General features: G+C 46.5%; 1 protein-coding gene and 1 non-coding gene across 3 annotated transcripts; both read right to left on the bottom strand.

The window, feature by feature from the left end:
- Positions 1 to 3858: 3858 nt before the first annotated feature.
- Positions 3859 to 27847, bottom strand: PPP1R8 (protein phosphatase 1 regulatory subunit 8). 2 transcript variants are annotated; one of them, XM_027666506.1, is made up of 7 exons: positions 27736 to 27847; positions 17419 to 17479; positions 12361 to 12514; positions 11521 to 11741; positions 6711 to 6855; positions 5496 to 5560; positions 3859 to 4398 (listed from the first exon to the last, which is right to left on the bottom strand). In XM_027666506.1, the coding sequence occupies exons 1-7, from the start codon at positions 27789 to 27791 to the stop codon at positions 4045 to 4047; spliced, it is 1056 nt and encodes a 351-aa protein (XP_027522307.1). In that variant the 5' UTR covers positions 27792 to 27847; the 3' UTR covers positions 3859 to 4044. The 2 variants fall into 2 exon arrangements, with proteins under 2 accessions (XP_027522307.1, XP_027522309.1); XM_027666508.1 differs by lacking the exons at positions 12361 to 12514; positions 27736 to 27847.
- On the bottom strand, positions 15434 to 15598 carry LOC113958369. The gene has a single exon (XR_003531497.1).
- Positions 27848 to 27974: the final 127 nt, after the last annotated feature.

The following is a 27974-nucleotide window of genomic DNA, read 5'->3' on the forward strand; positions in this document are numbered from 1 at the left end:
GGTGCGGAGGATTATCCCGGCGGGAATGATGGAGGGCCGGGGGAGCCGGGATGACGCTGCCCCGTGGGGGGACCGCCGGTCCGGGGCGATCCTGCCCCCACATTCGCTCTGCGCCCCGGTATTGTTTAAGCTTTAGTATTTAAGACTTCCTCCTCCTCTACCATTCTGCAACTGTGCTTGAAACCTTTCCCAGATGTTTGCCAGATATTATGGCAAAAGAGACAGCAAGGGTGATCTACAAGAGGGTGGAGAACAGAGGTTGATGCTCTTTACCTGCTTCTCTCTTAAAGCTTCCCTGAGGAGGACATCAGTTCTGGAAAATTCATACAAAACAAAAGACAATAACCAAATCCACCACCAGGGCTGCTGGAAAGCTGCTGCTCTTGCTGTTTTACTGGTTATGGGACCTTCAGGGAAAGGTCATTTAACCCTGTGACTCAAACTCCACAGTTGTTGATCCTAAACTGGCTCCAGTCTTACTTCACACTCTCCCTCTTTCTCCAGCATTACCTTTCCCACAACCAGCAGGTAAGGCCCAGTGACACCACACAGCTCCTATGGATGAGGAGCTGTACCTGGTACTGAGAAGCAAAAGCAGAAACATTTTTTCCCCTTTACCTACTACTGTTAGATTGAGAGTTTTGAGATCAAAGAACCTACAGCTGTCCTGATTGCTTTTGAAAAAGCACATCTCAAACAGCACTTGACTCCTGAGCCCAGCAACCGCCCTTACAGCCCCAGGTCTTGTCCCAAGCCATGTCTTGCAGTCCAGCCCTCTCCTGTGGTCTCTCCCCGTGCCACTGAGGTTTCAAAGTCCTTGGTGTAATTGCACAAGTGCACACTCACCTGTTCTGCACTGGAAGCTGTTCCTGCTCTCCTGAAGGGCCCCAGGATGATCCCAGCTCCTCTCCAACAAGTCCTGCTTTCAGGCGTGTCAGTGCAGGGTCTGCCACATCAGTACCTCACTGAACAGCCCTGTCAGCTCACCTCGAGCTCTGAACACACCCCCTGTCAGCTCACCTCGAGCTCTGCGGCTGCCCCCCGGTGCTGCCCTCTTGTATTTCCAGACCGAAAGACAAAGGAAGGGTTACAGTGAAAATCCAGGGAATGCTGCAAAGACAGATGTTCCTGGAAAACACTACTATCTTCTTTAGCTCAATCATTGTTGATTCAGCTGCAAACTAGTCTCCATTTTGTTCCCATCTCTGCATTCACACTGCAGAGGTCTTCTGATTATTGCGCAAGTTGCCTCCCTTTTAAATCCTTCATTTAATACAGGAGATGAACAGCTCACCAACCCACACTGACAGTGTCAGACCACAAAGGAAACCCCGTCACCTGCACTAGCAGTTTCTGCCTGTGGCAGGTGAGCAGCTTGCACATGAACTGTGAGCCTGCTGCCAAAACCACAGTGCAAATGTACCCTCCCCAGCCACTGCTGCATTGGGAAAAAAATTATGTAGAGCACAAGTATTGCTGATTTCAGCAAAGCTCAACCCTGTGCAGGTCCCATGGCTCTCTGTAACCAGGCCCCAGGTTAGTGTTTCTCACTGCAGTGTCCCCAGGGACAGGGGACTGAGCCTGCCCAAGGCTCAGAGCTGCTCTGTCAGAGCAGCAGCCTGGGCAATGAGAGCAGCAGAGCTGGGCTCTGAAGTACAACTTACAGAGAGAATTAGGCCAGAACCAGGAAAAACTCCACTTGAAAAACAAAGGCAACTACTGTTCAAAATCCACTGTTAGGTGTCACTCGTGCCAAAGTGCAGCACGAGGCAGCAGAGAGGGTCACGAGCAGCTTTAGGAGCTGCAGCCTGAGGCAGCCCAAGGACAAAGCCTGCAGGGAGAAGGGCACTTTGCCATGGTAGGATCCTCCTATGAGCCACAGCATAAGGGGCAGCCTCAGCTGCACCAGTGCAGACTGGAACGAATACACTACACTCCAAACTGGCAAAATCCGCATTTAATTTACAACATAGTAAAGGTTACAGTTAAAAAGCTCAACAGAAGTGTGAAAAGGCCTATTACATATTACACAAGTGTACAAACGTCTGTACAAAGCCCCTGGATGTTCCTGTCCCCTCCTGGCCAGCCGTGGCCCCTAAGCTCTGAAATAACGAGAGCTGGTTCAGAGCCAGGGAGGAGAAGAGCTTTAAAAAACAATGAGCAGTGAAGCTTCCCTTGTCAAGAAAAATCTTGCAAAGAGCCACTTGCAAAGAAACCAAAACCACCCCCCCAACAGACAAAAAAACCCCAAAATAAAACAGAAAAAGAAGAAAACTTGTTCAACTTTTGTTTGCCCTGACTATTCTTATCCTAAGAGTTGCCTTCAGAAAGCAACTGAGTGGGAAACGAAAATCCTACAGGCCAGACTAAAGGGAGAAAGATTTGGAGAGTCATTGTGGGAGTGCTGGGAAGCAGAACAATGTCCGAGGGCTGAATCATCAATGGCAACTAAACACAGAACAGCACAGTTGGATCAAAGAGCAGGTGCTGAACCACCCATGGAACAGTGTGAGCTGGACAGATGGTGCAAGGAGGGAACGGAGCAGTCTCTGAATCCATCGCTCTCGTGAGTGGGGCAGCTTTACCTCAGGGACACGATAGAAGCAATCACGGAGCAGAACTCACTTGGATTTTGGAGCATCTGCCCAAAAGGGTCTGGTGCATTTAGCACTCCCTGCACTGGAACACAGCCCTGATCCAGCACCCCAGCACTACTTCACCAGGCAGCCACAGTCCTGCACACAGTGAGCAGGCTCTCATTTTGGTGCACATTTTCTGGATCCCCCAAACAACAAAGGAATGTGACTTATAGCTGAACTGCACTAGGGAGTTTACAAAAACCCCAGAGCAAACCGAAGAATAAGAGAGCTCTGGCCTTACCTTGTGTAAAGTACAGCCACAGTGTCTGGACATGTGAATCATTTTCAAATCTAAGCCCACAGATCTGAAGGGCTGGAGCAACAACCCATCAAGCTTCTCATTTTATTCAATGGGAAAAGGTGATGAAGGAATCAAAAAATGTGGTATTATGAAACCAGCTTGTGCACTGCTTTATTATCTCTACTGAGAATTCCTATTCTGGATCTCAGTAGCACTTGATCTTCACCTGCTGTTCCCAGCAGCCAAAATATTTCCAGATTGGGGGTTTAGGTGTGGAAGGGAACCAGTCCTCTGGCTCTGCTGACAACTGCTCAGCTTTGTGTCCTGTTGCATCTCATATACGCTAAAAGTTCCATTTGCAAATAAAAATTACACTAAGTTACAAGGGCCACCAAATGTAAAAGAAACTGTTCCCTGTGTTAACCTCACCCTGAGTTATCCCAGGGGAGTCACCAGGGCTGTTGGCACCACAGCACAGTGCCTGTCTCCCCATCAGACACTCTGACCTGTGCACCCAGTACCCATCTCACAGCCCCCACCCTGCAGCACTGGAACAAAGCTAAGGAACCCACCTACTGCTTGTCCATCTTAACTTACGACTCATGGGATGCTCTAGTGTTTTACATGGAAATTAAAACAAGCTGTAGGCAAACTAAAAATAATAATAATAAAAAGAGAATGCCCCACATAGGTGGGTTTTGAAAATATAAAAAATAAAAGCTGACCTATATTCTGCAAGTTTTACAACTCCTACCCATGGGACTCTGCAAGGCTTGGCCCCAGAAACATTTTGCTGTGAGCATGTCCAGCAGGAACAGTGTCACCCACAGCGAGCCCGTCACCAAAACACACGGATCTGCAGGGCCACGCCATAAGTGATAATGGAACTGTGTGACTGCCTCTTTGACTGGCGGACCCAAACTCAGTGTAAAGATCTCTGGGACAGTGGTGGCTAAGAAAAGGCTGCAGGGATTTTGGTTCAAAAGGAGCCGGGAGTTGTATATTTTTTTTTTAAACAGACATATAAAAATGTTTGAAGACAGATCTTTAAAGGATATTTCACTTCTCCAATCTCGGTATTACATCTGTTAGACACTGAAAGTTTAAAAAGACGCACATGAAGAGTTTGTGGAGTTGGTGACTCCCACCCTCCCTCAGCCCAGCTCAGATCAGCAGGGACGGGGTCGGTTTCTTGCCCGGCCAGGCCTCCTTGGCATATTTCTTCTTCTTGGGTTCATTCACAGCTTCGGGGTTGAAGACGGCCGGGTTTGGAGCCGGGTTCATGTTCACTGTGGAGGGCACAACTGGAGTCAAGTCCACGTCGGGGGCGAGGTTGGGGTAGGGCATGGGCAGCCCCCCGATGAGCGCGGTGCCGTGCACGCCGTGCGACTGCGGCCCCGCCTCGCTGTGGGTGGGGGGCAGCCCCCCGTACAAGCCCCCGCTGTAGGGGAAGTTCTGCATGCGCCGGGACGTGGAGTCCTCCGGGGGCAGCGAGCCCGTGTTCTCCAGACGCTTCTTCTGCAGGCACAAGAATTGAAAGAATTATTGTAAAGGCATGAGACCATCAAGCTCTTCAAACTCGATGCCAAGGCTATTTCCCCCCAAAAAGGCATCTAAATCTGCCACATACAAAGTTCCTACAGACAATGTCCCACAAGTTTTCTTCTAGGTTTCCCTGACAACCACAATCATAAACTCTTAAAGATGCACAGTGCAGGAAGGGTGACAGAAGCTGAAGCTCAGGTGTAACTCAGATGAAGCCTGAGCACCTTTTCACCTCCTCTATACTCCTGCCAGTCTTGAGCTTGTCCTGAACGAAGACTGAGTAAGTCTTTAGCCAGCAGACTCATAGAATGTCCTGGGTTGGAAGGGACCCACAAGGATCATCCAGTCCAACTCCTGGCCCGGCACAGGACACCCCAACAATCCCGCCACGTGCCTGAGAGTATTATAACACAAACCCGCCCTCCCCCACAGAAAGAAACTGCAACTTCGAGATCATTTGGGTAATTCTGCTCCTGATCACTGGAATCTTCTCCAGCAGTCTGGGCTTATGGAAAAGTATCCTTCTCCATGTGATGTTATTTAGTCTATACCAGCAACAAGTGGAACTGCTGTTACACAGTGGCTTAGCTGCTCTGAAGCTTTGCAGATCTTCCCTCCTCTTCACATATTCCAATTAAATAGAGCACTGTTGGCAGACGCTCATCTTGGAGCAAAGCCTTAACCTGCTTGTTCTAGTACACAACCTTATGAAACCTTTAGCACTCAGTATTTAAACAAACAACCTCTTTTTTTTACCTTCTATTTTCCACACTTCCCACAATTTTAACTGATGTCTGGAAATAATGCATCGAATTTCTGTAAACTGTTTGTTTTTGGGAGGAAAAAAAAAATCACCACTGATCCCATGTGTTATTGAGGAAAAGAGCTAAACCTGGGTTTGAAGGGAAATGGTCAAATTTGCAAAAAAAGACAATTGTGAAACACAGACATCACTTTTGCCTAACAATGAAGCACTTGCCACTTTGGAACATTCTGTTTCTAAGGTGCAATTCATACAGTGAGTTCATCAATGTAAGGTGTTAATGAGGAACGTGGGAGTCACTCCGTACCTTCACAGGGACCACTGCTGTCTGTACCATGTTCCGGAACCGCCCCACAGACGGGTCCACGTCCTCTGCAAAGCAAGAACAGCGATGCCTTCAGTGAGGACACGGGCAAAACAGAATCCACGTGGGAAACCAGAACACAGACCTTCTCCTCCCAAAGCCAGCACTTCAGCACTTCCCAGTGAGCACAAGTGTGACCAAACAAAGAATGGGGCTCAGGGGACACCCAGTGGCTTTGTCTCCAGGTGGCTCACCAGGCATCTTGGTAAGGAATGCTTTTCCTCAAGTGAAGAATGGGAAGGGGAGCAGCTGGATGAGCAGTTTGGGATCACACAGGCTGCAGTTTGGGCTGAAAGCTGCTGCTGACAAGGCACTGCACATGCTAAAGGCACAGCAGCCAGTCTCCAAAGTCCTTGGGGGGCCTTGAAGGAGTAGTCAGAAGCAGTCAATGTAAGTTCCTGAAAGTCTGGAAAAATTATCTTTTTTTTTTGCAATGTGAATGACTGGCATTTGCATTAGGATGTTCTGAGCACTGAACTGCATCACCTTATAAATCAAAATGGTCACTCTGGGTGCTCTACTGTGCCAATGGAACCACCTCCAGACCATATTTCAAAATGCTGGCTCATTAATTAGCTACTCTTATTAACAGGAATACTATCCATATAAAGTATCATTGACAGGAATGCCATTAATACAGAACAGCTAAAGGAGAAAAAAAAGACTAATTCGGAATTGGATGTGTTCAGATGCATCAGTTTGAATGAGGATGGAGGATGACTTGGTTCAGATGTGCAGACAAGTAGCAAAGACCCTCTGAGCTGGAGACAGATACCCTGGAGGCAACAGGTAAGTAAAGCATTAGGGGACAAAGAAAAACAAACAAGTTCCATTCCCATTTAGATTCTAAAGAAGGCAAAAAATGTTAACCTTCCTCCTTCTGGACCCATGACATTTTTCCAATATCTGACAAAATATTGAGCAATGAAGCTGAGTGTGATGTCCCCATCCTGCACAGACCACACAATTACTTTACAGGTACAACAGAAGAAACAAGAGAGAGGTCAAAGACTTCAGTGAGACATGTGGCAGCTTCTCTGAAACAGCTGATCCCAAATGTTGACTGCCTTATCCATATGCAGCCATGAGGAATCCCTATGAGAATATAAGAAGGAGGTCCTGAAGAGCATCAACTAAATATTAAAGCAAAGTCCTTACCCGGATTGATGATCTCATCGTCATCACTGAACGTCACTCTGGAGTTCTTCCGTTTCCTCTTTGGCCTCTGGATGTCCAAGTTCCCTTCCTCAATGGTCAGCGTGGAGATCCTCTTGTTGTGGGCTGTATTAAACTCTGTCAGGTTCTAATGGCAAATTTGGAGACGAAAGAGTTTAAGCAACTAGTGTATGAAATCTGATTTAGTCATGTGACTGTGCACATCAAAAGACCACTGTTTAGTTTCAACTTCAGACCCCAAGGAAGACGCAGAGCTTCGGGGCTGCAACGAGCTGCCCTGAGAGGCTGTGGGGTCTCTGCAGAGAGATTCAGAACTGAGCACGATCCTGGGCAGTCGCTCCAGCTGGCCCTGCTTGAGCTGGTTGATGATTCTAAGAGTTCCCTTCCAACATCCACAATCCTGTGAATGCCACAGACACTGCTTTCTCCCACAGGTATCTGACAATGGGAAAAATGTGGGAAACCACCCGACCTGAAGCATGTGTGCCCTGGCAAGCCTTAGTGAGATGACCACTGGGATATTAAGATTATTATGTCCCTGATTCTGGGAAGCAACATGATCACAGGTTTATCATGGCAGATGAGATGCTTTAGGTGTATCTGTCAGCAGAAACACCTCAGACTATCTTCACGACCAAGAAATTAAGAAACTGAACCTAAGGAAGTATTACCCAGGGAAGTAGTTCAGGCACCATCCCCGGAGGTATTTAAAACACATGTAGATGTGGCACTTAAGGACATGGTTTAGGGGTGGGCCTGTGTGAGGGACTGAAATGGTAATGTTCAATGGCGCAAACAATTGGCCATTTGCAAAAGCAGCAGGTGCTTTGCTGATGATGTGCAAGGGAACAGCTCAGGGGCAGAGGGGGTGAACATCCACCACCATAGGGGACAAGCTGGGCTTTGAGACAGTTAAGGGAACAGGCTGAAAAGCAGCACATCCTGTGAGGTGGGATAGTGCTTTTTATCATGGCAATGTCCTTCCTTACACAACTGGCTCAGGGGTGAAAACTCCCCTCCCTCTCCGGGGGAGATACTGGGACAAGATGACTGTAGCGCATAAGTTGGCAAGGCTGATCAGGAGGGCTTTAAACTAGGTTTGAAGGGGGAAGGGATTGAAACCAGGCTCTCCAGTGATCAGCCGAAGGACAGAAAACCTGAGTTAAGAACGAAATCAGCAGCCCACCTGAAGTGCATGTACACCAATGCACACAGCATGGGCAACAAACAAGAGGAGCTGGAAGCCATCGTGCAGCAGGAAAGCTCTGATGTAGTTGCCGTCACAGAAACATGGTGGGATGACTCATATGACTGGAGTGCAGCCATGGATGGCTACAGCTCTTCAGAAGGGACAGGCAAGGTAGGAGAGGTGGAGGGGTGGCTCTGTATGTTAGAGAGCCTCTTGACTCTTTAGAACTTGAAGTCAGTAACGATAAGGTTGAGTGCCTGTGGATCAGAATCAGGGGGAAGGCCAACAAGGCTGACATCCTGGTGGGAGTCTGTTACAGACCACCCAACCAGGATGATGAGGATGATGAATTTTTCTACAAGCAGCTGGCAGATGTCTCAAAATCGCCAGCCCTTGTTCTTGTGGGTGACTTTAACCTGCTGGATGTCTGCTGGGAACTCCACATGGCAGAGAAGAGGCAGTCTAGGAGATTCCTAGAGTGTATAGAAGACAATTTCCTGCTCCAGCTGGTAAATGAGCCTACCAGGGATGGGGCCCTGCTAGACCTGCTGTTCACAGAGAGGGGCTGGTGGGAGATGTGGTGGTCGGAGGCCGTCTGGGGCACAGTGACCATGAAATAATAGAATTCTCAATACTCAGGGATGCAAGAAGGGCCATCAATAAAACCTCTACGCTGGACTTCCAGAGGGCAGATTTCAGCCTGTTCAAGAGACTGGTTCAGAGGTTACCGTGGGAAACAGCCCTTGAAAACAAAGGGGTCCAGGAGAGATGGACATACTTCAAGAAGGAAGTCTTAAATGCACAAGAGCAGGCTGTCCCAGTCTGCCGAAAGGCAAGCCGGCAGGGAAGACAGCCAGCCTGGCTGAACAGGGAGATCTTGAGGGAAATTAGGATGAAAAAGAGAGCCTACCGATTATGGAAAAAAGGACTGGCTACTCAGGAAGAGTTCAGGAATTTAGTTAGGTCATGTAGAAAGAAAATCAGAGAGATGAAGGCAAGATTTGAACTCAATCTTGCCATTTCTGTTAAGGAAAATAAGTCTTTCTATAGATACATCAGTAGCAAAAAGAGGGACAAGGAAAACCTCCATTCTTTAGTGGACATGGGGGGCAACATAGTTATTAAAGATGAGGAAAAGGCTGAGGTATTTAACACCTTCTTTACCTCAGTCTTCAACAGTAGGACAGGTCTCTCTGAGGACAGCTGGCTTCTGGAGCACGTAGATAGGAATATGAAGCTGAACAGTCCCCCCGTAATCAAGGAGGAAACAATCAGCGACCTGCTGAGCCACTTGGATCCTCACAAGTCTATGGGACCAGATGGGATCCACCCAAGGGTGATGAGGGAGCTGGTGGAAGAGCTCGCCAAGCCGCTCTCCATCATTTACCAACAGTCCTGGCTCACTGGGGAGGTCCCAGATGATTGGAAGTTGGCAAATGTCACACCAATCCACAAAAAGGGCCAGAAGGAGGACCTAGGAAACTACAGGCCTGTCAGTCTGACCTCAGTGCCTGGCAAGGTTATGGAGCAGATCATCCTAAGTGCAATCACACAACACCTACACGATGGACAAGGGATCAGACCCAACCAGCACGGACTTAGGAAGGGCAGGTCCTGTCTGACCAACCTGATCTCCTTCTACGATCAGGTGACCCACCTGATGGATGAGGGGAAGGCTGTGGGTGTGGTCTATCTGGACTTCAGCAAAGCCTTTGACACTGTCTCCCATAATATACTCCTGAAAAAACTGGCAGCCCACGGCTTGGACAGGGGCACTCTGTGCTGGGTTAGGAACTGGCTGGAGGGCCGGGCCCAGAGAGTGCTGGTGAACGGGGCTGCATCCAGTTGGCAGCTGGTCACCAGTGGTGTTCCCCAGGGGTCTGTGTTGGGTCCAGTTCTGTTTAATATCTTTATCGATGATTTAGATGAGGGGATTGAGTCCATCCTTAGCAAATTCGCAGACGACACCAAGTTGGGAGGGAGTGTCGACCTGCTGGAAGGCAGGAGGGCTCTGCAGAGGGATCTGGATAGGTTGGAGAGCTGGGCTGATTCCAGTGGGATGAGGTTCAACAGGGCCAAGTGCCGGGTCCTGCACTTTGGCCACAACAGAGTGGCAGGAGAGCAGCCAGGCAGAAAGGGACCTGGGGGTGCTGATTGACAGGAGGCTGAACATGAGCCAACAGTGTGCCCAGGTGGCCAAGAAGGCCAATGGCATCCTGGCCTGTATCAGGAACAGTGTGGCCAGCAGGAGCAGGGAAGTGATTCTGCCCCTGTACTCAGCACTGGTGAGGCCTCACCTGGAGTACTGTGTCCAGTTCTGGGCCTCTCAGTTCAGGAAAGATGTTGAGGTGCTGGAGCAGGTCCAGAGAAGGGCATTGAGGCTGGTGAAGGGACTTGAACACAAGTCCTACGAGGAAAGGCTGAGGGAGCTGGGGTTGTTTAGCCTTGAGAAGAGAAGGCTCAGGGGAGACCTCATCGCTCTCTACAACTACCTGAGAGGAGGTTGTAGGTAGGTGGGGGGTTGGTCTCTTCTCCCAGGCAATCAGCAGCAGGACAAGAGGGCATGGTCTTAAGCTGTGCCAGGGGAGGTTTAGGTTAGATATTAGAAAGAAATTCTTTACAGAGAGGGTAATCAGCCATTGGAATGGGCTGCCCAGGGAAGTGGTGGATTCTCCGTCCCTGGAGGTTTTTAAGATGAGGGTGGATGTGGCACTTAGTGCCATGGTCTAGCAACTGTGGTGGTAGTGGATCAAGGGTTGGACTTGATGATCTCAGAGGTCCTTTGCAACCCATCTGATTCTATGATTCTATGATTTACACCTGGGCCTGAAGATTTTCATCCCTTCTGATGAGGCATTACTGGAGGCAGCTGTCATGTCTTGCAAGGTGTCATAAACCATCAAAGACCCCCAAAGTGCCCCCAGGAAGCTTTTCTGGGGCCTTCCACCAGAGGACTGTGCATGATCCACAGTGTTGCAACAGATCCACAGGCTTGCAACGGACAGTGTAAAACAAATCCCCCCCAGGGGAGTTACCTGGGCATTCCCATGTAAACCTAAGCCTATATTAACCCAATGGATTTTGTGTTTCAAGGGCTTCCCCCACCACCGACAGATCAAGTCTGTGACCATCACTTCAGCCAAAGGACATCAAAATTGCAACAATCAAGTTTCATCACTGGATCCATAGGTGGTGAGATCTTTCTGCTCTTATCCTTTCTATCTTTTTCTTATATATTTTCTTAAGTGTTATTTTTATGCTTTTATTTAGCTATATTACTATAGATAATAATAACCCAAACAGCTCCAGCCCCCCTTTCCATGGCAAACGAATTATTCTAAAATAAACCCTACATATATATGTATTTATAAACACCAGTCATTCGGTGTCATTTCACTCTAACCTGCCCCAAGGGATCTATTAACAAGAACCCTCGCCTACAGGGGTGAGTTGTAGCAGCTTGGCAGTGTCAGATTTATGGTTGGACTTGATGATCTTAAAGGTCTTTTCCAACCTAAATGATTCCACGACTTTAGGCAAACAAGCAGGGAATGCTGTCCTAGCTGGCAATGCCACTGAGGCACAGTGTGCCACCGTACTCACATCCAGTTCTGTCTCCTCCTCTGGCAGGCCCAGCAGCCCCTTGAGCTCCTCATCCTCACCACCCATCTTCTCATCCCCCTTCACCGCCGACGGCAGCGTCTGCGGCTTCTCGCGCAGGGTGTACGCGCGGGTGGAGGCTCCGAACGACACCGTGGAGTCGATGGGGATCTGCTGTGGTTTGTGGGCTTCCAGGCGGATGTGACCCAGGAACGTGCCATGTGCTGAGGGCGTCAAAATGCAAAATAGCCTGTTAGTCACCAGACTGGGCTCACGGTATTCCAGTTCCAGTTTGAGAATCTCAGAAACTGTAACAACTGTTCCGAGGTACAAGGCACTGAGGGACTGCTGAGAGCATCGGCTATGTACATTGTACCCATCATCTCACACACTGAGATAACACACACCAGAAGTCCTCAAAAAGTCATGGAAATCAATTACAAACACCCTTTACTTTCTGTATTCCTGCAGGTCCCAATGTACTATGTCTATGTCTATGTCTAGACAGCGGAAAAAACCACATGACAAGTTTCAGACCTTGGGAAACTACCCAAGAGAAGGATTTGCTAAAATTGTGAAGGCCAAGTCGCTTTCCTCCTCTCCTTTTGCCTCTTAAAGAATCTAGAAATGTTTTAAATAACCACTGAGGCAGATGTAAGCTGACAGGAGCAGACACTCCTTTGCTCTAACCCTTGCCCATCTTTCCTTAGGATGCAAATTCCGATTATATCCATCTGTCCACACAGTGCAAACAACAGCGGGAAAGGACAAAGTGTCTCAGATTCAGAATGTTTAAGCACTGAAATATTGCACTTCTGTCTGGTTAAATGCCACACTACTTACTGCTGTTCAGATCTATGAGGAAAACCCTCTTGAGATGTTTGTGATAGACCAAGGCAGCATGGACACGAGAGCAAGACTGGTGGTCAATGGTAAAATCGCACAGATCAGGATTTCTCCCAAAGAGATAGTATTTCTTCTCATCAATGATGAGTTTCTGAGTAGAATGTCAAACAGAGAAGCATATTAGACTCCTAGAATCTTTTGGATCTTCCTGAAAAAATTCAAGAACATGAATAAACAGAGCAAATTCAAAATGAAGCATCAACAGCTCATCAATATTTCAGTTTAGTCTGGTACTGTTAAATACAGAAACTCAAATCTGCTCTTTGTAAAATCAGAACAGATGAATGTGTGAGAGTCCCAGTTATTTCCTTCTTTACCAGCCAACACAAGACAGCCTCTTCAAATCATGAGATTCTCTATCACATCTGCACCCAAAGATTTTAACACATTCCTCGATTGCTGACCTTGGGCCCTGTCCAAGGCAGGAACCCACGCTCAGTGATCTCTGGTCTGATACTCAACATCAAAATTATACTTCTGTACAGAACTGGACCTGCAGGAGTTTCCAGACCTCTGGTATAAAGATGTAAAACTATACTGAATATGTGGTGTGACTGGAATACATATTAGTCTATTCAAGTAAACCATTAATTTTAGGCATTTCTTCTTTATTCATCCTAGTTCTAATCTTTTCTTCAAACAAGATCTTAGAAACCTTAATATAAGTTCCATAAACCATCTCTATAAAGTGAGGGACATGCTGACAAAGTCCTGCAGTATTTCCATTACCAGACCATGTTGCTGAGGGAACTTCTTGCACCTGAATGCTACAGTACCTGAGCACGGCAGGTGGAGAACCCTCTCCCTGCCTCCCAAGAACTTCATCTAATCTATATTTTCCTGCTCCAGCTGGACAAAGTAAAGGCTGGCAGTGCGTTACACATCTGTTAACAGGCTTCTCCTGCTTTTTGAAACATTTAACAAAGCCCACACGTTTCAACAGCATCATCAAAGGAATGCTGAGGATAAATTTTCCATCAGAAAACCTCATGAACCAGTCTGAGATGAACTAGCATTCTGCCTGCTTGAGCACATGGATTCCTCCCCCTCCCTCTGTTCCCAGCGCCTCTATCCTCTCCTCAGTCTCACTGCCACACATCTGAGCCAAGTTTTCAGGCTGCAAAGCCTTTTTTCCCTGTGTTAATCTTTCCCTGTGCCTTTGGTCAGATGGGTGTCCCAGCTGCTCCAGGGAAGCTGTGGGTTACAGCAGTAGGGTGGCTGATGCTGAGGATCCCCCTCTCTGGCAGCACCATTCCAGTCAGCATGTGTTTCCTCCTCAGTTCTGCCAGGTACAAATCACATGCTCAGCTACAAAAGCCAGTGTATCTGAGTACGTCCAGGTGGCTGCTCTGGGGCTTTTCAGACAGACTGACACAGCGACAACCCCGAGAGTTCCTCATTCTGTGGCACCACCAAGTCATAGAGAAAATAAGGAGACAGTTTGAATTAAGACACAGTATTTATACTCCTCTGCCTTATTTGCAAGGACAAAAATCCCATCATGGACCTCAGCTTCTACTACAGGTCACCTTGCAAAGTCGCATCTATTTACCTGCCCACCAACTATGAACTTCAAGGCTTTAGCACTGCTGCAGTCACGTCACTTCCCCACTGTTTTTTTCCCAATTTTTCCCCAAGGTTGCTCTATTTTCCAGGTTGGATTTTCCAGTGTTCTGCTGAACATCTGTCAGGCCCAACGCTGCAAGTTCTCACCATCTGGTATTCAGTAATAAGCATTTAATTTATTTCTGTATGTTTATTCACTCTTTTAGGTCACTCATCAGTCTCCTCAGTGATACACAAACTGGCAGAAAATCCACAAGAGTGCCAATACTTAGGCTTACACCATAAAAAGTTTTCTTTGTGAGTCCACATGTCATTTGATAAATCAGCAATCACAGCTTAATTGGCAATTCACCTGCAACTACATGGTCTCATGACAAATGAGGTGCAAATGCAAAATGTAAGTGATTTTCCTCCAGCTGGGACATGTAAAACATGCAGGCATCTCCCCTGAATCTATCTGTGTTTGGTGCAGAGCAACACACCTCAAAGCCTCAGTGTAATAATTTGAATAAGATTAAAAACATGAGAAATCACTATATTGAGTCTTCTGGGTTCTGCCCTGACCTGCACACTTTATCATCACTTTCTGTCTCTTTACAAATGCTGGTTTTCACAAGACTCCTCAGAGTTAACCAGAAAGTATAAGCCACTGATGAAGAGCTTAAATTAGTACATGGTCTCCTCCATCTTTTCTGGTTGAATTTTATTTTACTTTTTTTCTCCCACCGGTAAACAGATCCATCCACCTCCTCCCTGTACACTCTCCACACCAGTGTGCCCTTTCAAGGCTTTTCCCTGCAAGCCTTAACCATTGTTCCATGAGTCTTACTGATATCTTCTCTTGGGATCAGAGTTGTTTCATCCAGCTATTGATCCGAGAACACCATAACTGTTTGTTACAACACATCTTTTGAGGAAGCCTGGTTAGGTTCTCTGAGGATTCAGCTTCCCAGCATTGGATTTATGTCCCATATTCCACAGTTCCTTACTCATTTAGATCAGTACCTGACTCTTCCCATGCTCAACACCTTTGCACTAAGGAATTCTATGATTCCATGTTGTAAGAAAGACGAGCATTAACTTTTCCTTTCATTGTGAATTTGAAAAAAAGTCCTGTGTAAACACAGCCCTGATAAGAACAAGTGGATCTTCAGAAGCTGATTCATTCCTCCACAAATAGTGCTCAGCTCCACAAGCAGTTATCTCATGATTTCAAGTATCATAAAAATTGGCCAAACAATTTCTTATTTTTGCCCACAACCGACACCAAAAGCATCCTGTAAGTTTTCATTTGCACCTGTTACACACAAACACACAAACCTGTCCCTGACTGGACAGCACTTCGAGAGTTTTGCAAAGACACAAATTCATAAATTGGAAATACAACAAATTGCCATCAGAGAAAATAATTCTATTGACTTTACTTCAACATGTTTCCAAAATGTTCTGTGCCTCTGAGCTATAACCCAGTGTCTTCCTTCACACACTGAGCTTAAACACTGCATGGCTTGTTTTGCTGTTGCACTTTGCAGACCCAGCGATCACAGGGTGACCCTCAGGCCTCGGCACGAGGCTGGGACACTGATGGCTCGGTTAGTACCAAGTGCTCAGTAACCCACGGGATTTAACAGCTCTCTTCCTTGGCTACTGCTGTCTGCCATGACAGACAAAACTGGAGAACTCTTTGCCAGCTGTACCGAACAGGGAAACACGCGGATCACATCCAGGTGCTGCTCATTTGCTGCACAGTTCCCACGCACACACACAGGACCTTGTTTCAGGTAACCACCATAGACTAGAGGACTGAAGCCATCACCTACACACAGTGCAAGGCCCAAAGCAGCTGCACAAGCAGGTGTGTGGCATTGAGAAGGCTGAGCTCAGGAACAATCCTGCTGCAGCTCTCTGAGCTTGAACATGATTCTGAACACGTAACAGAGGCAGGAGAGGCAGAAAACATGGCCCAGGGTTCCAAGACAAGCACAATGCAAAGGGTTTGAGAGCCACAGTGTTGGTGAAGGAGAGTCCTGGAGTCCTGGTATGAACCAGCTCAGCCACATTCTGTAGGACAAAGGAGCTGCTCTGAATGTGCAGTACGTGTGTGCCAGTATCTATCTCCTTTCCAATGAATGTTGAACGAAGATCTCTCAGGTCAAGACTGGCTTTGCCAATTTCTTGTCTTTAAATCCAGAGTAACAGCACTCTCTCAAAACAGCAATGGACTATAAAGAAAAGCCTCATTTTACTGGTTTCTGGCCTGAGAAAACACAAGTTTATTTGTGAGACACCTATTTGTGACATCTCTATCTGCTTTCCTGTGCAAAGCATATACCGGTAACTCAACCAAATTCCAAACACTAAATCTGTGCTGCTAGACACCAGAAGGAACACTTAATACTGTCTCATGCTTCTGTGGTAGATTTTAAGCTACCTAAATCTTGATCTAACACTGCTTTCTTAATTTTCCAATTTTTGTTCAGAAAAGTTGGCTCAGCTTTGCAAAATTTTCCTGGCCAGAAAAATTTCTGTTCTAGCCAACTGCAAGTCAGGAGTCTCTCCGCAGCTAAAATACATTCACTGGTTTGGGTCGTCTCTGTCAACCCTGTTAGAAGCTTTCCTTTATTCATTAAGTGTGACATAAGACAAAATATGAAATAGAGAATGAGGCAGTGCATAACAGACAAATTCCTCTGCTGTAATAAAATTAACCTGCTGTATCTGTGATGTTCACAGATCCTGAATGTGGGAGGAAAAATCCAACTGTGTTTCATACTGTAGGACAGGGCAGCACTCCTACAAGATACAGGGTGCCTGGTTAACCTTACTATAAAATAAAAAATTATCTGACCAGACAGGTTTCTCAGAACAAGTGGTACAAAGGGAAGAGCTTTTACTTTTACTCTTCTGTATTTGAGATTTCTTGACCACATTATTCAATTCCTGCTCTTGAAGTTCCTGGGACAATGTACCTTCTGCTGCAGTGTGGCACCTCCTGTGCAAGTATCTTACAGGGAAGAAAATGTCAACTTTGGTCCAAAATGAAGTTTGGAAGAAATCAGGCTCTGCAAAGTATGGAGTCTCCCTTACAAACATTTTATTTTTTGTCTCTCTTACTAGGGCAGGTTTAATGTTCAATAATTGTGTCACTGCTTGCTGAGCCCTGCAGTGCTGTATCCCTTCAATCAGTGCAGTTAATTGGGAGATAAACGATGAAAGCCCTGCATGGCGCGAGGCTGCCTTAAAGCACAGGCAAGGGAAAAAAAGTCACTTCATTCTGAAGTTTCAGAGCAAAACAAACTGATTTGAAAATAATGAATACGAGAGAGAAAGGAAATACTTATGAGTAAGTGTGGAAAAATGCTGGGAAATGTTCTACTGCTGGTGCCTATGTACATGACACACCAAATCCATCAAACCCAATTTCCATACCTCAATGAGTTTGTCTCCTTTGACTACATCCAGGTGTAAGCCAGGTGGTGGTTTTCCTGCCCTGGAAAATAAAGAAAGGCAAAATATAGTATCAAAACATTTAATAAAAAGTTTATTAGTGTTGGAGCTAAAACTCTTTTTGAGCTCAGACCAAACCTACACAAATGTAAGCAGAAGTAATTTGGGGAAAATATGAAAATCCCATAATTTTCCTTCCTGCAGATTCCTTCTGAAAACACATAAACCAAGATTTTTTTATGGGAAGAGTGAAGGTAACAGGATGTGAGGCATTTCAAGCTTTACCTCTCCAGGTGGAAACCAGTTGATTTACACAAGAGAGCAGCTCCTGAGAGAACTTGATATAAGGCAGGAAGAGACTAACAGGTATAGAAGGAGGTAAGCTGGGACTGTTTGTTCAAGGGCTCTCTTTTCTCATGTCACCTTCAAAACAGCACATCTCTACCCTTGGCTTCTGAGGGGAACAGGAATTTCTACCACCCTTCCCCTCCACTACTGGTAACGGCAAAAACCCCCAAAAGGTCTCTGCACACTCTTGTAATATTATAAAGGTGTTGTCCAATTGCCAGAGTTCCTCCAGGCTCACCTGTGATCGCACAGAACAGACTCCAGTATCAGAGGGGCCCCACCAGGGGACAGCAGCACAATCCTCTCCCACCACATTCCACCCCAACAGCAGCTCAGCTCCCCCAGCCCTACAGCTCCTCCCTGCTCACCTCCTGAGGGTAGATTCACCTGTCAGCCAGCATTATTCCCACCTGGAAACACAGCACAGAGCCTGTGGGACTCAGCAGGGCACAGCAAGATGCCAGCACGTGGGAGAACCCACAGGGATCAGCAAAAGGGTACTGGGCATTTGCAGTGCTCAAACCCATGACACCCTCAGGGTACCAACACCCTGCCCTGCACCACACGGGATCTTTGGTGTTGGCAGCAAAGGCTCTTTTTCCACTCAGATCCCTCAAAGTCTGCATCTCTAGCACTTCCTCACGGATAACACTCTGCAGTTTGTCTCTGAGGCTGGACCAGCTTTCTGGGTAGGTAGCAGTAGCGACCCAGTTCTCAGCTGCACCACTGCCCTTCTGAGGAACTCCAGAGAGATCACATTCCCATTCTGCTCCCTGCATGGAGCCAGCCCAGGAAACAGTGTCAGTGGGCAGCCACGTTCTCAGGGTGGCTGGAGAAGAAAAAAAGGTAACTGGTAACTGAAGTTGTTTGAGGGGGTTAAATACAGATGTTCACATTTCTGGGATGTGCCTTAAAATGTGATGGTTTCTTCTGTGTCCCCAGGTCAGTTCTCCTCAGTAACTTAACACAATACAGTCTTCTGTTATTGCTACTTCATTTCTTTCCCAAGCAATATTGCTGCTCCCAATCCATTACATCAGCCTTCCCAGATCTCTCTGTCCCTTTCTGAATCTGTCAGTTGGGACTTGGACAAGTTTTCTTGCCAGGCCCTTTCTCTACGACTGTGGATATACCACCCTAATGAGTACATGGTTAATACTGATGGATGAACGAATGGCAGCAGCAAAAGCAGAGATTGCGAAGCTCCAGGACAATCTGCTGAAGTGGTGACTGCTTCTAGAAACAGGATTATGGTGGTGTGGGGGATAGACCAGTCAGGGAACTGCCTCCTCTTAAGCACTACTCAAGGATCTTACAGCCAGGCTACACCTGAGCACTGCTGTCTCCTCCTGTGCTCCCTGCAGATCTCAATGCTCAGTTTGCTCTGACAGACAGGTTCCTGTCACGGATTCGTGTCCACTTCTCACTATCTCCTCTTTCTGCCCTTGAGCACTGGAAAACTTGTTTTTCCCCAGTCCTCTGAAATTGCCAAGTTCTGGTTACTCTGCAACGCAACTTTTGATAATCTTCACAAGGCTGCCTTACTCTGATCAAACAACAGCTGCTTCCCCAACCTTTGTTTTTTCTTTCCACATAGGTAAACCTCTCAACAAAGTCATTCTACAGGTAACTCTACTTCTTATTCAGCCTGGCCTCTGCTTTTCCTTTCAGTGATCTCTTCCTGGATACTCAATGGTCATGTGTCTGTCCCAATACACATTTCAGCAACACCCTCCCTGTACCTGACAGGTCACAGGAGAGCTCCCAAGTGCTGTAGCACAACTATTGTCCTCTTCTGTAAGCTGACTCCTGCCTGACGGTCATCTTTTGCCATATATCAGCTCTGATTTTTCATTGCCACCTCTATTTTTTATTTAACCCTTGCTGTTATTTTTACTCTGCCTTTACCTTCAACTTATTTTGAACTCATAAAACAAGCCCAGTAGTAGCACAAGGCAGTGTCTTCAGCTATGAATTAAACTACTTGAAAAATGTATCTATTCTCTGGCTTCTTTCGGATTGAGAATCCTTTGTAGGCAGTATTTCCCCTATCTACCCATTCCTGCAAAACACTGAACACAGGAAGGCTGTAAATACTGATTATAATACCATGAAAACAAACTCACAGAAGTAATTTCTGTTAGAAAACACCTTTGGAACAGATTAAATCAATGTCACAGTTCAGGCCGCCCAACTTAAATACTTTAAAAGCCTTTTAATCAAAAAAAGTAGAAAGATTTTCCAGTTTTAAATTCTAAACTAATTAGTTCCAGAGTCACCAAAGATCAGAAGTAATGGCTGGATTTGGAACTATCAACCACCCCTCACATGCTCTGCCTTATCACACCTCTCACCTCATGGATCAAGGAGTAAAACACGAAAGGAAATCTCTCACGAAAATCTACTAGAAGAAAGTCTGTTAGAAAGCGTGCCCTATGCTGTTACAGGAAAGCATTTTTTTCCATCTTATTTCCAATATTAAAAGAAAAAAGTCCTCTTCCACTAACTAATGTGCTAAAATATCCACTAAACTAATTTTCCTACATTGTTCTGAAGGATGAAGAATTACTTGAGGTCAGCAGACTGTCCCCTCCACAGAAGACACAGGGACAGCCCTTAGCACTGCCCCAAGCCCAGTGCTCTCCCATCAGAAATCTGCTCCAGCACATTTAAAAATGGACAACAAGCAGCTGTTCTGTACCCTCCAGACAGTGCATCACAGTCCCCAGTGCCTGCAAATCTCCTGCCTCCACAGAGCAGCATCCTGCAAGTGACCTGGAAGTAACACCTGGGAACCTACTGCTGATCACTAGTTGAGTGAGTTTAATGGAGACACAGCATGCTCAGACCACCCCTGAATCGCCAAAGCTTCCAGGGAGAAGTGAAGCCTTCCAGAAAATTCACGGAGCTGATTGGTACAGAGAACATGGCCATGGACACTATCATTAGAGGAATTCTCTGGATCAGGACATAACACATCAGAGATTTTCTTCACTATGAGTCCAAGGAACTCAAAGAAATGTCAGAAAGTTCTTAAGAACTGATAAAAAGAGTGACAAACTGCAAACCTCAAGTGGCTTCAGCCAGGCACTCTCAAGAGCTCCCTAAATCCTTTGTGCCTGATGGCCAAAGGACAGAAGAGGATGGGATACTTCAGGCTGAGGCACAGTGTGACAGGAAACCCTCTGAGCTGTTGTTTCCAATGATTTCAGCTGGTTTTATGCTCTTCTCTACAGAAAGAAATCAGAATAAATAAAATCCTCCTCTCACTGAGATGTTGGTTGATCACAGAGTTGTTGTGGATCGTGTGCACTGGTAATGGAAACGAGTGCTGTGCCCTTCTCAGGGCACAACACACAGCACAGGAGCTGAGCCCAGGCCAGCACTGGAGCCTGCTCAGGAGACAACTTCCTCTGCTCTTAGAAACATTATTCTGGCTAAACTTCCAGTTGTAAGAAACAAAGTTTAAAAAGGTTGTGGTTCAGACTGGATATTACAGACCCTTCCTGAATGTAGAAAAAAAATGCATTGTTTTATGGAATATTTCTGATGAGAAACATGGCTGCTTTGACCAAACAAAGCGTTCCACTTGGATTAAAGCATTTGCCCAACTTCACCTTGGCACTGTGCACCTTTTCTTGTTACAAATGCAGTTCCACACAGAACTAGATTTTAGTGGCTCACTCTGGTTCCCTTCATTACTTACTCAGGAACAAAGTCTCCACGGAACACAGTGAAATTTGGAAATTGCATACAAAATTTAATTTCTGAGAGCAAGGCCATAAATATTCTATTAAGAGAGAATTACAGGTTTTATGATATCAAAAAATTAATTCAAATGGCACTGAATTAAATAGGAAAATGAGTATTAAGTAGTGAATGCAACAATTATTTCATAAGATTATTCCTACATTTTCAGAGTGAGAACAGGTATACTGGCACTGTAATTTACCTGTAGAAATCAGAAGACAGGACTGTAACCTTTATGCCTACCAGGAAGTCATTCCAAAGCTTTGTTATTCTGACAGCTTGATTTCCATACTAATTTTTTTATCAAATCCTTTAATTTCCATTCTTAAGTTTCTTGTTTTTTCTCTTCAATTATAAAAAAAAAAATCCCTTTTTGAAGTACAGATAAGCTTTAATAAGTACAATTAAGACAGACTACACATTTTCATGAGCACCTTCTACAACAGCACTGACACTTCTCTACCTCACACACAGAATCCCAGACTGGTTTGGGTTGGAAGGGACCTCAAAGCTCAGCTTGTTCCACCTCCTGCCATGGAGAGGGACACCTATCCCAGGTTGCTCCAACCTGGCCTTGGACACTTCTGGGGATGGGGCAGCCACAGCTTCTCTGTGGTAACCTGTGCCAGGACCTCCCCGTCTTCACAGGGAAGAATTTCTTCCCAATATCCCATCTATCCCTGCCCTATGTCAGTGGAAAACCATTTCCCCCTTGTCTTGTCCCTCCATCCCTTGTCCCCAGTCCCTTTCCAGCTCTCCTGGAGCCCCTTTAGGCACTGGAAAGGGCTCTAAGGTCTCTCCAGAGCCTTCTCTTCTCCAGGTGAACATCCCCAGCTCTCCCAGCCTGGCTCCAGAGCAGAGGGGCTCCAGCCCTCAGACTGTCACCACGGCCTTCTCTGGACTCTCTCCAGCAGCTCTGAGTCCTCCTTTTGTTGGGGGCCCTAGAGCTGGAGGCAGCACTGCAGGTAGGCTCTCATGAAAGTAGAGGGGCAGAATCCCTCCTCCCCTGCTGCCCACACTGTGGGATCAGCCCAGCACAGGAAGGGTTTCTGGGCTGCCAGTGGATGTGGCCAGGGCATGTGAGCGTCTCATCAACCAACACCCCCAAGTCCTTCTCCTCAGAGCTGCTCTGCATCCATTCTCCACCCAGCCTGTGTATGTGCTTGGGATTGTCCCAAATTATTACATATCAGGTACAGTATTAAATCTTTTCACTAATTTTTGGACAGTTGTGTTACTGGTGACTGATGGTCACCCTGTGCTCAGCTGACATATTTGTGTATCTGTTCTCTTATTTCTGAATATAAACTTGTGTCCTTTTACTTCTGAATAGTTACTTTATGGCTTGAAGTAGTTGTTGTTCTTAGTCCCCATTTTCCATCATACTCTTCTGCACTTTATCTTGTTTGTACAGTTGTGGTCTTCATATTATACCACAAGGACCAGATAATTCTCTGGCCTCTATGCTGACCACACTTATGTCACCAATGACTGTTGTGGTTGCTTTTGTCAAGGTAATTAATAAAAAACCCCAACACTAATAGGGTCAGCCCACAGACTAGTCAGCTGTTATTACCTCATCAAAGTCAATTCCCTATAAATTCATGGTTTTTTTATGAACCCCTCTATTGCTTCCTAAAATGGTTGTTTCCTAAAATGATTGTTTCCTGTGTGTCCTGTAACCAACAGTCTTGAAGAGAGACGGCCCATCTGACTGTCAGGCTTTGGCAGACACAGCACCTCTGCTTTCCTGCCATGAATAATTAGTCCCTTCCCTACACAGTCGAGCAGGTGATGCTCAGATTTTCCCACAGCAGCTGCATCCATGGATTTGCTGGCCTTATAGAAGACATCAACTGCTTACAACAATCAGTAATTAAATATTTACAAGGGATACCACTGAACAAAAACAAATTCCAGCACAAGTTTTTAAAAGATTAAAACAGCTACAAGCAAAGAAATCTTTCTTTTGTACCAGAAGCAGAAAAATGTGTTTCTTTGCTTTCACCACCTCATGCTCACAGGCCAGGCCACGTCTCTGTGCCGTATGTCTGGATGATTCTGAGAGGAACCGAACAGATTATTGCTGCCCTTGATGGTAAACCCTCCACTGCAGAACTACAGAGCAATGGGAAATAGCAGGGACAGATGAGCAAAAAGAGAAAGAGAAGCGCAAGCTAAGGTCAAGCCTGCAAGGAACATATTGAGTAACAATGACAAACCATTTTGAAAAGGTAGGAGGTGCTGGAGCGGGTCCAAAGAAGAGCAACGAGGCTGGTGAAGGGACTTGAGCACAAGTCCTATGAGGAGAGGCTGAGGGAGCTGGGGTTGTTTAGTCTGGAGAAGAGAAGGCTTAGAGGTGACCTCATCACTCTCTTCAACTACCTGAAGGGAGGTTATAGCCAGGTGGGGGTTGGTCTCTTCTCCCAGGCAACCAACAATAGGACAAGGGGACATGGGCTCAAGCTCTGCCAGGGGAGGTTTAGGTCAGATGTTAGGAAGAAATTCTTTACAGAGAGGGTTATCAGGCATTGGAACGGCCTACCCAGAGAGGTGGTGGGTTCACCATCCCTGGAGGTTTTTAAAAAGAGATTGGATGTGGCCCTTAGTGCCATGATATAGTAATTGGAGTTGGATCAGAGGTTGGACTTGATGATCTTGGAGGTCTTTTCCAACCCAATCTATTCTATGATTCTATGAAGGCCATCAACACTCTGAGATGTGATGGTGGCTACAGTGGCCAAGTAACAGCACTGAAGTTTCACAAATCAGCTGGCAGGATCTCCTCCCCAAGACAAAGATTCAATGCTGACATGCCAGGAGGGTTACAACACCCACATCCAGCTGAAACTCTGCAGCAACACTGAAGTAAGTCATCAAGAGAAATTCTGAGTTGCAGCTATTGAGGACAGATTTAATTCTGTTGTGTTAGTTCAAAATTAGGTCAATTTGTTGGGTTTCTAAACATGGATTCAGAACCTTAATTTAGCCACACCCTAAAATGGTGGCCTCTGTGACTACTGTACACAGCTTCACATCCGACTTCAAGGACAGGGTGGAATTTTCAGAACTCTGGAGCTCATCTTCTCCAGAAATCTGTGTAAAAGCATTGCCAGGAATAGTCAGTTCTCGGCTCAAGGAAACTGAAGAGAAACAATTGGGGCTTTTAAAACGAACTATTTCAAATGTGCCATTCCAGGATGAGCCTGACATCCCCACTTCTGGCGTGTCAAGACAGAGTAAAGAAATTCAGAATTCCAAATGCAAATTACACCAGGACAAAAGGAGAGGCAGGCAGTATCCATTAAACATCCGGTGTACTTCAGACCAACACACCAGATAATTTGCACCTCACAGAAGTCCCTTTTACCCTCTAAAACCATCCAAGAAGGTTTGCAAAACTCTTAATAAAACTAGGATACGTAATTGTTGTCTAAAGACATTTTTTAGTCTCACAGTATGGCTAAATTTTAATGCATAGGAAGTACTGGCAACATCTTTATTCCACCTGTAAATGCACAGCTCAAATCTGTAATATGTATGGAACAGTTACAGTACAGGCATAAACAAGTTCTGGCATCAGCAAGTACTATTCAGATGGAACCACTGTTTTTCATCTGTCTTGAGCAAGTTTAACTGCTGGAAACACAAAGAAAAGAAAGAACAAGTATTTTATGGACTACAAAGAAGTAACATATAACAGCACAAAAACTAAATCAAAGCCACAACTTAAGCCTGATAAAAGCTGTGAATTTTGGAGCAGAAGTCTTTTCTGGAAATGGGGTACTCAAACACTGTCCATGATAGGGAAGAGGTACAATGATGGAGGCAAACCCCAAAAGCATGGGGAACAATTTAAAGGCAAAGAAAAAAAAATATTCCTTTTGATTATATTTAAGATATACTTGTCATATGATTGGTGTTCACAGCCCCCAGCCAACTTCCATTAGAGGCAGAAAAATAAACAGACAGGTAAAGCCTGTGATTTTGATTTTAATACAGGTCCATGAGACTGAAGAAAATTCACTACAGAAGAAGCTGCTACTGGCCATGAAGACTCTCTGCAGCTCCATGCTCTTGGTCACCCAAAGCTCTTGGTACAAAGAACTGCAGTGCTGCCTGTGCAGGAGACTTTTCGGTGCTTGGGTGAGACCAGGTTTCCTGCAGGACACATTTGCACTAAGACTTTCCATTAAGTCAGAGCTCTGAGTGACCCCATTATTGGTCCAAGCCTGCTACTGCAAACCATCCCCACTCTGGAGAATCCCACCTGCGAAAGGCCCATCACTGATTCCACACCATACCTGTGTGTGCTCTGGTTTGCTCTGAAAGGAACAGACACTTTTAAACCATGAGCTGGAATCCTCAGTTCAGTAAATGTCAGTAGAAAGCATCCAAAGCTTTAACATGAAATATATTCTACTTGTTTTGCAGACTGTAAAGATAAACCAGGAATAAATTAATTCCTGATAGGAGAGCTCCTTGCTCCTACAGGGGGAAGCCACAAAGACCCAACACTTCCCATCCTGGGTTCATAGAACACACACACTGACTGCAAGTTCTCCAGACCGGCTTACTGCCAGTTTACTTTTTTGTTTTTACACTCAGGAAACAACAGCTTACCCATTTCAAAAGAAGCATTAAGGGAAAATGTTAATTTTTTTCACACACATCTTTCACCAATATTAGCTGCCATGTCTACACGTGCCGGTTGGACAAGACCAAGTTGTATCAGGCACTCCTTTACTACACATGTACAAACACAGGGTCGGCTGGACCAAACTCGGTCCCTGAAACTATTACAATGTGCAGAAGACTGAGGGAAAACAAAGAGCTTCCTTAGAATGTATAAAGAGAGAGTCCAACAAGAGCTTTGCTGCACCCAAGAAGGATTTTGGATTATTACTGTAAAAGGACATTCAGGCTGTAAAAACCAAATTACCAAAAATCTTAGAACTGTCAGAATAAAACACGCATCCAAACATGCCCCCCTTCCTGCTCAGCTGTGCCCTCCTGGCTTGGATCCCATTTCTCATTCAGCACAACACACTGTGCTCCAGAACCACACCAGGGCAGCGGGGAGTTCTGTCAGACCCTGCCCTGCTGCAGCTAAAGCCACAAAAACAGGTACCTGAGGAGGCCCTCACAGGTACAGGTATTCCAAGCCTCCCCTTCAGATGGGATTTCTTTAGGAATTCTTCTGCAATACCATCCAAGCCACTGAGACCAAGCATTTCACAAGCTGTTCCATCTACAGCTTTCAAAGGCACAAGACATTCCAATTTACCAGGGAATATAATACATGTTGTAATCACTGTTGTATAAAAACACTAAGAAAAAAATAAAACAGATGATACTTCAAATTTCAAGTTGAATATCCAGAATAATTTTTGGCTTTATCTACTTTATTGTGTCATCACCTTATGGAACACCACCCTGCCTCATGTAGATGTTTGTTGTTGTGTATGTTCAGCACAAACAAGATCCTAAAATACATGAGGAATTCTTTTCCACGAGAGAGTTAAATGGCTTTACCACCTAAAGCAGGCACTTACAAACCAGGTCAAAATTAGAAAGCACGCTTGCTCTGTGTGCACGCACTGGATACTGTCCCGGGGCACTGAGGTACCGCGGCTGTGGGCAGGGCGGGCACAGAGCGGCTCCCGCTCTCGGGTGCGATGGTGTGTCATTGTCCGGGCCATTTAAAACACAACCGCGCCCGCCCCGCTGCTCGAGCACCCAGAGACCGCGGAGGGAGATCGCTTCCGTGATGCACCGAAAACACGCAAAGCACACGAGCGACAGGCCCCTGATCCAGGCTCTGCTCCCGGCAGGAGCGCAGGCCGGGGGATTTCACGGGATCCCTCCCTTCCACGGCCCCCACCCGCCCAATTCACAGGCCCGGTGCTTCTCCAACACTTCATCCAGCCCTGACCTCTTAACTCAATATAGTAAACGACCCGGGCTTGTTTCAAGCTGGCAGATTTCCCGCACCAGACACATCCCCTGAGCAGAATATTTAATTTGTACCACACCGCGTGTTCCGTTCGAGCCCGGGGAACAGCCCCGGCCCCGTGGGCAGGGCCCGCAGCGCTGCTGACAGCGGCCCCCAAAGGGCCGCGCTCCTACTCAGCCCCCGCCGGCCCCGCCCCGGCTCGGTGGCCCCGGGGGCGCGGCCCCCGCCCCGCCGGCCCCTCTCACCAGCTCGGGCACTCGAACAGGGCGCCTCCGCCCGCCGGGGCCGCGCCCGCCGCCATCTTGGCTCTGCCCCATTCAGCCGCCGCGGGGCACCATGGGAAGGGCGAGCTCCCGGCGGCCCCCGCGCGGCACGAGCGGGGCGGGGCAAGCGACGGGCGGGGCTTAAGTGGACACGTGCTCCCGCTACTGGCCCCGCCCACGGCGCCCGTGCTCAGGGGAGGGGCCGCGACAGGGACAGAGCT

This window comes from Corapipo altera, unplaced genomic scaffold (assembly GCF_003945725.1).
Source record: "Corapipo altera isolate COAL_440 unplaced genomic scaffold, ASM394572v1 92, whole genome shotgun sequence".
Taxonomy (NCBI): domain Eukaryota; kingdom Metazoa; phylum Chordata; class Aves; order Passeriformes; family Pipridae; genus Corapipo; species Corapipo altera.

What these genes read in the sequence shown, in the direction of transcription:
- PPP1R8 (XM_027666506.1), bottom strand. Translation starts at nt 27,791, where the DNA reads ATGGCGGCGGGCGCGGCCCCGGCGGGCGGAGGCGCCCTGTTCGAGTGC. An exon ending in CCTCATAGATCTGAACAGCA is followed by an intron (nt 11,742 to 12,360) that starts GTAAGTAGTGTG and finishes TGACGCCCTCAG; the next exon opens with CACATGGCACGTTCCTGGGT. An exon ending in CAGCAGTGGTCCCTGTGAAG is followed by an intron (nt 4,399 to 5,495) that starts GTACGGAGTGAC and finishes TTGTGCCTGCAG; the next exon opens with AAGAAGCGTCTGGAGAACAC.